Source organism: Gossypium hirsutum, chromosome D06 (genome assembly GCF_007990345.1).
Source record: "Gossypium hirsutum isolate 1008001.06 chromosome D06, Gossypium_hirsutum_v2.1, whole genome shotgun sequence".
NCBI classification, from domain to species: Eukaryota; Viridiplantae; Streptophyta; class Magnoliopsida; order Malvales; family Malvaceae; genus Gossypium; species Gossypium hirsutum.
The window spans coordinates 1,464,014-1,477,196 of NC_053442.1; the positions used below are offsets into that span (position 1 = coordinate 1,464,014).

The 13,183-nt window shown below is 30.0% G+C and overlaps 1 protein-coding gene across 1 annotated transcript; it reads left to right on the forward strand.

Moving 5' to 3' along the window:
* The first annotated feature begins 6,105 nt into the window (after positions 1–6,105).
* On the forward strand, positions 6,106–9,032 carry LOC107935597 (probable thylakoidal processing peptidase 2, chloroplastic). The gene is made up of 6 exons (XM_016868223.2): positions 6,106–7,095; positions 7,184–7,252; positions 7,766–7,834; positions 7,970–8,056; positions 8,222–8,289; positions 8,382–9,032. Exons 1-6 carry the CDS (start codon positions 6,409–6,411, stop codon positions 8,500–8,502), a joined length of 1,101 nt encoding a protein of 366 aa, XP_016723712.1. The 5' UTR covers positions 6,106–6,408; the 3' UTR covers positions 8,503–9,032.
* Positions 9,033–13,183: the final 4,151 nt, after the last annotated feature.

A 13,183-nucleotide genomic window follows, 5' to 3' on the forward strand; every position in this document is an offset into this window, starting at 1 on the left:
TTTTACCGACATAACCACGTGCCACCGTCTCCCGTGGCGTTGCTCCAAAAATGTCTTACCCTTTTGATAATTACATCACCGCGCGTGACCACTGTTAAAAAAACTTTTTTTTTTGGGATAAAAATCAAATTTTCTTTTTATCCTTAAGAGTAGAGCACTACTAATTATTGTAAAACAGCATGCTTAATTATGTTTTTATGGTAAGCATGCGCATATTAGCCTTATTAGCAATCATCCAATTTTTTAAAAAAATTTGTCACATAGTAAATAACTTTATATACCATATAAATATTTTTTTTGGGTAGATTACAAGAGAATGACAAAACTCTAACAACAACGCGACTAGTACGACTCGAATCCAGATCATACTTGGGACGGTAAATTTCTTGATCATTAGTCCAACACACAAATATTTTTGAGTATTTTCGAATTTAAATCAAGTGAATTTGGATTGTTAATTTTATAGGTGATTAAGGGTAATCCACGTGCCATTGAGTATGAATTCGCCTGCATGATGGCGCGAATTCATATAAATAAATTGTATAATTTAACTATTAAAATAAAAAAGATCAAATTAAAAATGACTAACATCGTAACAAAATTCAAACTCGAATAGCTTAAAATATTAATCCGTAGCATTTGACTTTGTTATATGAAAGTGGTATAGGATGGCAAACATATTCAAAGATGCTTGCTATTTGACTTTGCTACATTATTTTTGGACATTATTATGTACTTTAAATCCATTTTGCATTTTAACACTGTCCAAGTCAAATCCCAATCCATACTATTTCTTTAGAATTGTCAAATAAATTATATCCATTTTCAACTTATGACAATGCTTGGTAAAATTGAATATTCCTTGTTAATTTTGAGAGAGAAAAAAATGAAAATTATTCATATATAATATCAATATGTCAAATAGATTATTCATGGACCCGCATTATCTTAAAAAAACATATGAATTTGTGTAGGTGGGTATTCGATTGAATCAAGTCCAATTGAGTGAAAAAAAAATTCAAGTTAATCGAGTTGACGAGTTATATTTTATCATCCTAACTCGATTTGAATTTTTTTCGAATCGAGTCAAGTGAAATAAAATTCAAGTCCAGTCAAATTAAGTGAATTTATTTGAGTTAAATTAAAAAATTAAGTATGTCAAATTAAATTCTTGTTGCAATATAACTAATTTCATTTAGAGCGTGTAAATTTGAAACTATATATATTGGAAAAAAATTCAAAGCAAAATAATAAAAGACTTTAGTATGGTAAGCTTGAATCATTAATTTATTTATTTAGGTTCCTAAATTTATTGTTTTAGAAAAATTTTAAAGTTTTAATTTTCTTTATATATTCTTTAGATTTTTTTTAAAATTTGTAATTTTTAAAAAAAAAATTTGAAATTTTTATAAATATTTTTTATTTTAAAAATTATTTTGTAGTTTTTGTTGAAAGAGAGACCAATTTGCTCATTTTTAAAATTGACAGGGACCAAAAGGGTATTTACACCAATTTGTTATTCAATTTGTAAAAGTTAACTTGACTCGAACTCGAATTACTTATTCGAGTTTACTCAAATAACTCAATTTGATTTTTTTTTCTATTTTTCAAATTGAATCAAATTTTCCTCACCTTTAGGTTTGTCTATTGTTTATTCCTATTCAATAATTCATCCTCGCAATATATAAAGTTCATATAGTAATTAGATTCATTTAGTCAAATGAAGCTTACTTAAACAATATCATATATAACATAATTTTATTTCATTAACCTTCGAATGATTACAATCTCATCGTATGATATCACATGATTTCAATATCAACCTTCTAGACTAATCACATCAAGTCACCTTTATTTAAATTCGGGGTCCGCAGTAGGGGATTCGTAGGAGCCCATCCCCTTAAGATAATAAATTTAAATTCTAAATAATTAAAATTTTTAAAATTTTAAATTAATATAAGATAAAATTACACATTTACCCAAAAATATTTCTCACTTCACCTCTACCTTTTTCAATACAACCATGTGAAGCATTTACAAATATCAAATATTGTATCAAAATGTTTAAATATGAAAGCATTGTTTATTTAATTTTAAAAAATTTTTTTACTTTGAATATTATTTTATATTTTTTATTTAGTTAAATATAAATATTTTTAATTACTAAAAGCTGGTCAAAGGTTCTATTGAAGTGTTTAATAGTATTATTAATATTTCTTGATAGGTGAATAATAAATGCTTTTAAAGTTGATGTTAGTATTAAATTATTAGTAGTTAAAAGACATCAAGCATGGATTTCTAACTAAATTAATAATATTAAAAACATCAAACAACAAAGTCGATTGGTATGAGTATTGTTGTCAATACAGGAGGATGTAAGTTCGAGTGTATTAAAGCCCATTATCTTCTTATTTATGGGTTGGGGAGAGACTATTGGTAGTTCCAGTTATTGTGTCAAAAAAGAGAACAAATGTGACCAAAACCTATAATAAGATTGATAACAATAATAAAACCAATAAACTACAATCAATCTGTGTTAAATTTTCTCTCTTAAAGCTTAAGCTTATTTTGACTTATCAACTTAAACCAATGTGCTAAAAAGAAGTCAACAAATGATTTTCAATAAACCTTTAATGGTATTTGGAATGATTGAGATTTCGAGTATTTAAGTTTAAGTCACACTTAAAGATTTAAATATGATGCATTTTGATATGATTTGATAAAGTTATTTTTTGGGTAAATTATCTAGTTGGTCACCTAATTTTTAGGGTGTTTTCATTTTGAGTAACAAAAAATAAATCTTTGTAAATTTGTTACTCAACTTTTAGGGTGTTTTCATTTTAGTCACTCAATCGTTAAATCCCTCCCTAGCGGTAGTTAACTTGTACATGTCATATCATGTTCACACTTTCATTTTGGTCACCCAACTTCCAAGTCACTTTAATTTTAGTCACCTAAAAAATATTCTTTTTAAAGTATTGATTGAGGTAAAAAAAATTAAGAATTAAAGTGAAAAAGCAGTAGTAACTAAAATATTGCATTAAAAAATTGAGTTTCATGTACAATTATTAAATATGATTTATTTGAGTTGATTTTAATCTAGAAACACAATAAAATTTTAAGATTTCAAAGGAGACTAAATTAATTAATTAAATTAATTTCAATATTATGGTAATAAATTGGTTGACACTGTCAAGAGATAAAAAAAATTATCAATAACTTATTTAATTGGTTTTGATATTTTAAAATTTAAAATTTAAATATTTAAATAAAAAAGAAGTTTAGAACTTTCTGCAAATGAGTAAACAATTACAGTTTGGCAAATTCCAAAGCATTATTTTAGTTCCTACCACCTTTTCATTTTAATTTTTAATGTTTTTTTTATCCCAATCAATATTAAAAAAAGATATTTTTTGGGTGACCAAAATGAAAGCAACCTAGAAGTTGGGTGACTAAAATGAAAATGTGAACATGATGTGGTGTGTACAAGTTAACTATCGTTAAAGATTTAACGGTTGGATGACTAAAATAAAAGTTTCTTAAAAGTTGAGTGATGAAATTGTAAGAATTCCATTTTGGGTGACCAAAACAAAAGCGCTCTAAAAGTTGAATGACCAACTAAGTAGGTTAACCTTTTTTTTTAAAATCACTCAACTTGCTACGCCTAGTATAATTACCAAAATACCTTTATATATAATATTAGTAGGGTGGAACTAGAAAATTGTTTAGGGGCAAAAATGAATAATTCTTTTTGGAAGGTGAAAGTGTATATAATTTCCTAAAAATTAAACGGATCAATAAATATATTTTATTTTATATTGTTGGAGCCAAGGCCAATATCATTAAAATTAATTATTCTATTTTGATAAAAAAATTAAAAATAAAAATTGTGACACATTAGGTTGGCTTGAAATCAAAATCGAGTATAATTTTGATTTTTGAGTCGAGTTCAAGACGAATAAATTAATATTTAATTTTAAATTAGATCGGAATCGGACTCGGGCAAAAAATGGTCTTGTCTTATTTTCATATTTAGTCAAATCAATAAAATAATTAATTAAAAATTGTTGTAATTTGGAAGAAAAAAAAACCAACACTTAAACAAATGATTCCTTAATTATTAAGACGTGGTCAACTTATTTATGGCTGATGTATGCGCTTACGTCACTCACTAAAAAGTGGGTGTTCGCTAAAACAATTTTTTTATAATATATCCAAACACTCCCCTTTCTTTTCTATACTTTTCAATTTCATCCAATTTCTCAATACACTGTCTCTTCTCTTCAACATCTCGAGTTATTGTCATGCCATTTGATCAAAAGTAATGTTCAAACTTCAAATATTTAATCCAGAGTTTTTATTTTGAGGTATTTATATATAAAGAATGGCATATTCCAAGGGCTAAATATGTATTTAATCTAATTAATGTTTAAAATATAAAAATTTTAATTGTTTTTGTATTTTTCTTTTATGTTTTTAGTTATTTTTTGGGTAAACTACAAGGTAAATAAATTATTGATAAATTTACGTTTTGACCATTCAATTTTAGAAAATTACAAAATGGTCATTGAATTATTAAAAAAAAATTATTCAAGCATTGAGCTATTACGTATATATTTTTTAAGTCTAGCTAGCGAGCTTCAAGTGACAATAAGTTGAATAACATACATGGAATCTAAGTTGATCTGACAGTCAGTGTTGAATATCGAAGAAGATAGCTGCTTGGATTTTGGTTCATAGATCCGTGACATTCAAATATATGTCACAAAAAAATACTGAACTATAGAAGAGAATGAAAATAATAACTTTTGACTAGTACAAATGGTGTGAATCGAGAAAGCTAAATGATAATGATTTTAATAATTAAATAATTTAAATAAAAAATTAAATAATTTAATAATAAATTTGTAATTTTTTAAATTTACCCTATAGTTTACTATTAGAAATGAGATTTGTTTTGAGGAAGGAATCTTGCAAGAAGCCGCCACGTCTTTCTCATTAGCGTTATTCCGAGAAAAAGAGGAAAAGGAAAACCCGAAAATGCCCATTAGTATTCAAAGTCAAACTAAGGAATAGAAAGATTGAAAATACAAAAATACCCTCCATCTTGCTACAATTTTACACAATCAAACCATAAAGCAACCATATCCTTTATTTTTGTATTTTTTAATCTTTCATTAATTTTCCGATATTAAGTAAATTGGTACATTTAAAAAAATAATCTTTATCAATTTAATCAATAAGCAACTAAATATGATTAATCAGTTTATTTTATTTTTTATTAGTATAATGATAAATTTAGTCCTCAATATTTATACTTTTATCAATTTAGCCTTGAATCTAAAAAATTAAATAAATTTAGTTCTCAGCATTTACATATTCCACTAATTGGTCTTGATTCTAAATAAATTCGATTGACACCATCATTGTTACAACAATATAAAGGGTCATGAGATCAAGCACGCTTAAGCGTGTAATATCCTTTCGATTTAATTGATTTGAGGATTTATAAATAACTTTTAAAATATCTCTCAAACTTTTGATGGTATTAAATCTAAGTTGAATTCGAATTTAGAGTTGAAACTCTACCTAACATTGAATCCCCTCAATTTTATAAACATTAATTAAGAAAAATTAAGATATTTATTTATCGTAATTAAAAAATTCTCAAATAAGAAAATTAAATTATACGACACTCGCTTTGTGAGTGTAGAAAAAAATTATATAAAATTAATACCAACAATCAAACATGCTAATATGTATCATCATCGTCATCATTATTATAAAAACGATACCAACCTGAGCAAGATTTTTGGATTGAGGACTGGTTGATATACCGGCCCAAAAGAAAAAGGTTGAATCAATTAACTTGTAGACTAATATAGACAGATTAAATTTAACTAAAAATGATTAAATTGAGTTTTTTTTTTACGTTGGAACCGAAAGCTGGTGGCGTGACTTGGTCGGTCCGACCACCGGCCGATGACAAAAATAAAAATCCCTTTTTAAAAATGATAAATTGGGCAATTTCGTAAATATGGCAAAAAACTCTGTCCATTATTGAAGTGTAAAAAGAACCCGCCGTCTATTATAAACCCCTAACCTTTCTCGTTTTTGACGTTATTGAAGTTTCCCTCCCAAACATCCTAAATCTCGTCTTCGTCGCCGACGCCGAAACGCCGCTCTCTGCAGCCGCTTGCCCGGGAACGCACCCAATTTCAAAAAACGGCTTCCGTTTCTCATCCCTTGGCCTAACCAAACTCCTCGATTCCCCGTTCTCGTCTCTCCTTCACTGATTCCATCCTCGAAAATGGCTTTCATTTGCTTTTAGGGTTTGTAAAATCAAACCCATTAGTTTCCGAACCCAATCTGTACCATTTATTGTTCTACTTTATCCAATTCATCAATATGGCTATCCGTTTCACCGTCAGTTTCTCGGGCTACGTCGCCCAAAACTTAGCCTCCACCGCCGGTTCCCGTCTCGGTTCTTGCCCTTCCCGGTCAGTCCACGAATGCTGGCTCCGGTCTCGTTTCCTTTCCGCCAAACAAAAATCCGACGTCGACCCATCCCCTCCTCGTACCTACCACGCCACCGCCGCAGCCGACCTCCGCCGCCCGCGGTCGACCATGTGTTCGACCCTAGCTGCTGAATTCCTCAAAGACGGTTACAATAACCCAATCGTCGTTGCTTTGATCTCGTTAATGAAGTCAACGGCTTACAGCTCTTGTTCCTCATCTACCAGTATGGGGATCTTACCATTCAAAGTCGCTTCAATTATCCCTTTCCTTCAAGGTTCCAAATGGATGCAATGTAACGAATCCCCTCCGGTCGGACCGGAGAGTACCGAGGTGGATAAAGGAGGAACAAACGACGATGGTAATCAAAGCTTAACCTTGGAATTAGATCCCAAATCCTTTGTTAAATCCAGTTGGATTACAAAGATGTTCAATTCACGATCCGAAGATGCCAAGGCAGCTTTCACTGCCGTCACCGTTAGTATACTTTTCCGATCATTTTTAGCTGAGCCAAGATCGATTCCTTCATCTTCTATGTACCCTACACTGGATGTTGGTGACCGCATTTTGGCTGAGAAAGTATCTCCTTTTCTCCAAAATCACTTCTATAGAACACTAAAATTTAAGATTGTATGCTTAATTTTGTTTCTTTTTTAATTATGAACAGGTTTCATATTTCTTTAGAGAACCTGAAGTTTCAGATATTGTCATATTCACGGCACCTCCCATTTTGCAGGTACGTCTCAAAATCTGAAAATTCATTGCCTTATAATTTGTAGAACTTGTAGTAATGAGCATTCGCCCGGTAATCCTCTAATTATCTTAAAACCGATAGGCTATATGAGTCAGGATGGATATAGGTATCGGCTTTTGGTTTAATCTACTGACTAAATTTGTGGTCAAATTGGTTTGGCTCAATTTGGTTTATATGCTTAACCTTTTCTTTTGCACTTCCCTTGCATCATCTTATAGATTATAATTGCTTATTATCATCTTAAAATTGATTGAACCAATAGACTGTTTGGGTCAGGATGGATATAGGTACTGGCTTTCGTTTTAGCTTAGGTTTCAAAAGTGAAAATTGACTGACTAAATCTACTTAAACCGAACTCCTTAATCAACTAAACTGAAAATTTTGGTCAAATTGGTTTGGTTCAGTTCGGTTTATATGCTTAACCCATTGGTTTTGCATTTCCCTTGCATCATTCTATAGATTATAATTGGTGACAGTGTTTACTTCAATATGTAGGAAATCGGGTACAGTTCAGGTGATGTGTTTATAAAAAGGATAGTTGCAAAGGCCGGGGACTGCGTCGAAGTAAGCTCTTTATTAAGATCTTTGAAATTCATTCTCTTTAACATATAAGATCTCTTTGTCCCTCTTCATTTATTTCACTTTTTGCCCTTTATCCCTTATCTGCAAAATGCATGATTGTTAATGATTTTCTAATAGGCTCGTGATGGGAAACTGTTGATAAATGGTATTGAACAAGATGAAGATTTTGTTCTAGAGCCTTTGGGTTACGAAATGGAACCATTGGTTAGTTTCTCACTTATGATTGTATATTCTGCAAATTATTCATATCCATATGTTTCTCTTGTTCTTTGTCATGGTTTTGTTACACAGTCCTTGAGTTGATGCAGTTGGTTAAGCCGTTGGTTAAACAGTGTTTTATGGTCTCTTGTGTGTGGCTGGCTTCCGCAGGTTGTGCCAGAAGGTTACGTTTTCGTGTTGGGAGATAATCGTAACAAAAGTTTCGATTCCCATGATTGGTAATCCTAACATTTCTTACCACTAATAACCATTTTCAGCAATGCGTTGGGAAGGATTATAATGTCATGTTTTGAATTATCTTCTTCCACAGGGGCCCACTTCCCATCGATAACATTATCGGGAGATCAGTATTCCGCTATTGGCCTCCATCCAAGGTTTCAGATACCATACATTATACACATGTTGGGAAAGATGCTGTAGCAGTTTCTTGACATCTGAGATAACTTAAAAAAGACTCGGTACTTACTCGGCTCATGTCGAGCATCTTCAAATACCCATCAGACACGGAATAGGCGAGATTCGGCAGAATCAAGAGAAGAAAAAATCCGGGTTCATCTCTGTTTCCTGAAAAAAGCCTTTTTTTGTTGCTTATTTCATGCTAGAAAGTGGGGGCTGCCCTTACGAAAATGGTTGAATTGAAGAGATCTTTCAAGGTTGGTTGATAAGAAAGATGCTAGGATTGTGTAAACATGAAGCAGGTGGATTATATCAGATTTCATGGCTGGAAGAAAGAGGAACTTTGAGGGCTAACATTTGGAATCAAGCAAATGAGGTGTTGAAAGTGGAAAAAGGAGGCTGTTGAATTTTTATTACAACCATGCTTTTGAGATCTTTTGAATCTGAATTATCTTTTTCTAATATTCGTATGCATTGGTGTTGGTACTTGTTGTTTCATACTTTTGCGTGTTCCATTGTTTGAAACTTTCATTTTCCCAATGCAATTCATTCAAGTGTGGTATAATTCTGGTTCTTGTTCTCTTCTTCTTTTTCTTTGCATTTTCAGTTTAAGTGTTAGATGAAACATTCAGATTTAATTTTATGTTTATTATTATTGAATAAAATTTTGGATTTGTTAAGTTTAACCTGATTTTGAAAATTTGATCTACTCAAAATAACTTGAAAAAATAGAAAAAACTTGTCATCTTGTCTGATCTTCGTTAATTCGTAGTTACAATCAATACATTATATAACTATAATTAAAATATATTTCTAACATGACCCATATATGTTGAAACCTAATACCAAAGTAAAATTAAAACTAAGAACCTACAAGTATAAATGCGCATTCAAAATCGTAATTTTCTTTTTTGGAAAATAAAATTATTTCCAATTTTCATCTTCACATCCTCTTTGCTTAAAATGTGAAGATGATTATATTTTTATTAGGCATAATAATTTTTTTTACCCTCTAACTCTAAAAAAAAATTATTTTAGCATTTCATTTAATTTTCGTCCTCTTTAATTTTTAAACTTGCATTATTTGTCAAATCACCCTAAAATGATAAAAAATTAGCGCGATAGCCACGTGTCTACCATGTCAGCAATTAATTAAAATTTTAAAAATTAACATACTAATATATATTTATAAATTTTTATAAATTTTTTGAATTTTTAATTTTAAAAAATTAAGTAGATATTGATGTGGCATTCACATTGCAATACGTACGTATGTCATATCAATAAAGTTAAAAAAACATTAAATTTTTCGTCTATTTTAAGACAATTGAACAAACAACACAAATTAAAAGTAAAAAAAAAAACGAAAATTAAATTTTTTATATAAAATTAGATGTCGAAATAAATATTTATACTTTTTTATTATTTTAATAAGATGATATTTTCTTGTTGACCACACACCGTCGTGAGGGCATGCTTATACGCATGGAAAACTGGAAATTTCACGTGTAATTGCAGTTTAGCCGCATGCATCTCCCACCCATCCATTAGAGAAATTATTTTATGCATCATTTTTACCATATCATGTATAGTTTTTATCAATTAAAAAAAACACATCATTATTATTCTTTTATATTTATAAATAATTTATTTTTATAAAACATGATATATCTAAATTATTAAAAAAATACACGAGGGCAGTTTTCAAAGTCAACTACTTGAGTCAACTATTATATATATATATTTTTAATTTTAGGTTAAATTTTAATATTTATATTTTTAAAAATTTTAAATCTTAATTCTTGTTAAATTCATTAAGTTAATTTTTTTTAAATCTTATGCGTCGACCATATTTGCACTTTGTAATATCATGTCAATTGATACGAGTCACAAAAGCCCAAATTCTTGAAGGCGAGGCCCAATAAGCAAATTCTCAGCCTAATCAAGAAATCCATACATGCTTAGTTGAAAATCAGGCCAAATTGTCAAAGTGGCCCAAGTTGTAAACTTTTATTTTTATTTATTTATTTATTTACTTAGTTTATGTAATGGCCCAAATTCAAAATTATCGGAATAGTGGTTTCGTAACCACAAATCCGATTTAAATAGAAATTTATTTTAATATTTTTGCATGAATATTGATATGATAGGAAAAATCGTATGAAAATATCGATAGAAAAATTTTACTGATTAAGTGGTTAGTTAGAAAAAGAAATTATTGAAGGAATTAGGTAAAAATAAGATATCGAGACTTCGATCTAGTAAAACCGAGTCAAAAATATTTTTATAAATATTTATGAAGTGTTAGTAATATGGTATTAAAATTTCGTTAGAAAATATTAATGTTTGGATAGTCAATTAAGTGAAAAGGACTAAATTGAAAAAATGTAAAAGTTACTAGAGGGATTAAATAGCTCAATTGTGAAATGAGGAGGGACATAAATTGAAAATAACCCCAAAAGGAGATATTTTGGGCGGCATACGCTGAGAAAAATCAGGAGAATTGAAGAAATAACGGTAAAATTGGAATATTACAACTTTTGCTTTAAAAGTTAGGACTAAAGTGGAATTATCTAGATTGCTCTTTAATTTTCTGCACTCTCATCAGCCAAAAACGTCCTAAGGGTTTCTTCAAGCTGGTTTTTCATAATTTTTGCACCAAGTGAGTTAATTCTTGCCTTTTTCTTGTAATTTTTGTGTTTCTAAGACTTTTACAACTAGGTCCTATTACTAAATTCATTAGCTTTTGATTTTATGAATGAAAATGAAAGTTGCTATGAATATGTGCTGGAAGTTTATGATGAAATATCATGAAATTGAAGCTTTAAATTGTCTATGAGATGATTTTATTAGGTAATTTTAATAGAAATTGATTTATAGGCCTAATTGTGAAAAAGTTTGAAATTAAAGGCTAGTGCTAAAATTCTGATTTCCAAAGTTTATAAGGTAGTTTAAATTGATGGAATAATGTGTTAATTGAGAAAAATCAGCTCAATTGAGAGGTTAATTGAGCAAGGATGAAATTATCATTTATTGGAAGTTTAGGGGAAAATGGTAATTAACCTCATGAACTAAAACAGTTTGGACAGCTGCAGTAGGTTAACTTTGAAAAATCACCATAAATTGTGTAAATTTAATTAGAGGATGAATAAAATATGGAATTAAAGCTTATTGAGTCTAGTTTCTCATAGAAGAAACGGTTTAACCAATGGAATTCTAAATCATGAGATATAATAGATTTTGTGAGACAAGGTCAGAATGAATTCGGGTTCCCCTGTTCTGACTTTGGAAAATCATTAAAAATTGTACAAAAATGATTATGAGTTATAATTTATATGGCTAGAAGCCTTAATGAGTATATTTTCAGGAGAAACAAACTAAAACATCATCCTAATTCTGTAAAATGAGATAAATAATTTTTAGTGAAGAGGGGTCAGAACTGTCATACAGTGAAACAGGGGAAACTTTAAAGAATAAACTGTACTTATTGGCTAAACAAAAAATTCTGAAATTTTTATGGTAAGAAGATATGTGAGTCTAGTTTCAGAGAAAATTAACGGATCTTAATTTTAAGTTCTGTAGCTCAAGATATAAATAATTTAGTGACTGTGACTCAGTGAGACAGCTTTGAATGCACTATAAATAATAATGGAATTGTAGAGAAAGTTACATATGAACATGAAATATATTAGATTAATGATTAAATTTATTTATTTAGATCCGGAAAATTCAAATATGAAGCAGGATCGAGGAAAAGAAAAAGTTCGGGATTAGTAGATTTTTGTTTACGAACAATTGTCGAGGTAAGTTCATGTAACTTGAATTATATTTATAAATGCTTGAAATGTTTGTTATTGATGTGAATATGATTTGGATGTTTAATGTATGATAATTGATGAAGTATTGATATTCTTGATGAAAAGAGGAAATAAATCCCGGTTGAATGAAAGGAAAAATTCGATGGATCTCTGAAAAAGGAATTGACGGTAAAAAGGATCTAGCCCGGACGGGTGATCCTATCCTGATATAGCCCTCCCGAAGAATATGTGGAAAATAGATTTAGCCCGGACGGGTAATCAGAATTAGGGTTTGAATTTAGCCTGGACTGGTAATTGAGATCCAAGCTCATTAGAGTAATTGTCGTTGCAGGGGATTTAGCCTGGACTGGTAATCCCGACAATACTCTGTGAGTTTATATTATAGGGGATTTAGCCTGGACTGGTAATCCCGCTGTAAGGATGAGGTTCGCGGGAGTGTGCTCTCTAAAATGGAAATGTGCGCACATGAATATGAATTGACGGACCCGGATTTGTACACTAAAGTGTACCTCTGAAAATCCATCGAAATTCCAAGTAGTTCAACGGGATAAATATGGAAAAGTAACAAGGAAATGGAAATCATGAAATTGATGAGCTCATCAATCATTTATCTTTGTAATGAATTTGCATGAGGTTGAGTTTGTATGTGATAGGTATATGTTTATGTGAATTGGATGTGTGCTTGTGTTATTAAATGATGGATGTATAAGTATGGTAAGTATAATTCCTGTTGCATGAACTTACTAAGCACAAAGTGCTTACCCTGTTTCTTTTTCCCCTGTTTGTAGAGTTAAGAGCTCAGAGGTCGGATTTGGTCGGAGACACATCACACTATCAATCTCGAGATCTCGGTACATAAAGGAACTTTATTTTGGAAATCAATGGCATGTATAAGCTA

Excerpts from the sequence above, each read along its gene's own strand:
- LOC107935597 (XM_016868223.2), top strand. The coding sequence starts at position 6,409 with ATGGCTATCCGTTTCACCGTCAGTTTCTCGGGCTACGTCGCCCAAAAC. Across the intron at positions 7,096-7,183 it reads ACCGCATTTTGGCTGAGAAA|GTTTCATATTTCTTTAGAGA; the intron begins GTATCTCCTTTT and ends AATTATGAACAG. Across the intron at positions 8,290-8,381 it reads AGTTTCGATTCCCATGATTG|GGGCCCACTTCCCATCGATA; the intron begins GTAATCCTAACA and ends CTTCTTCCACAG.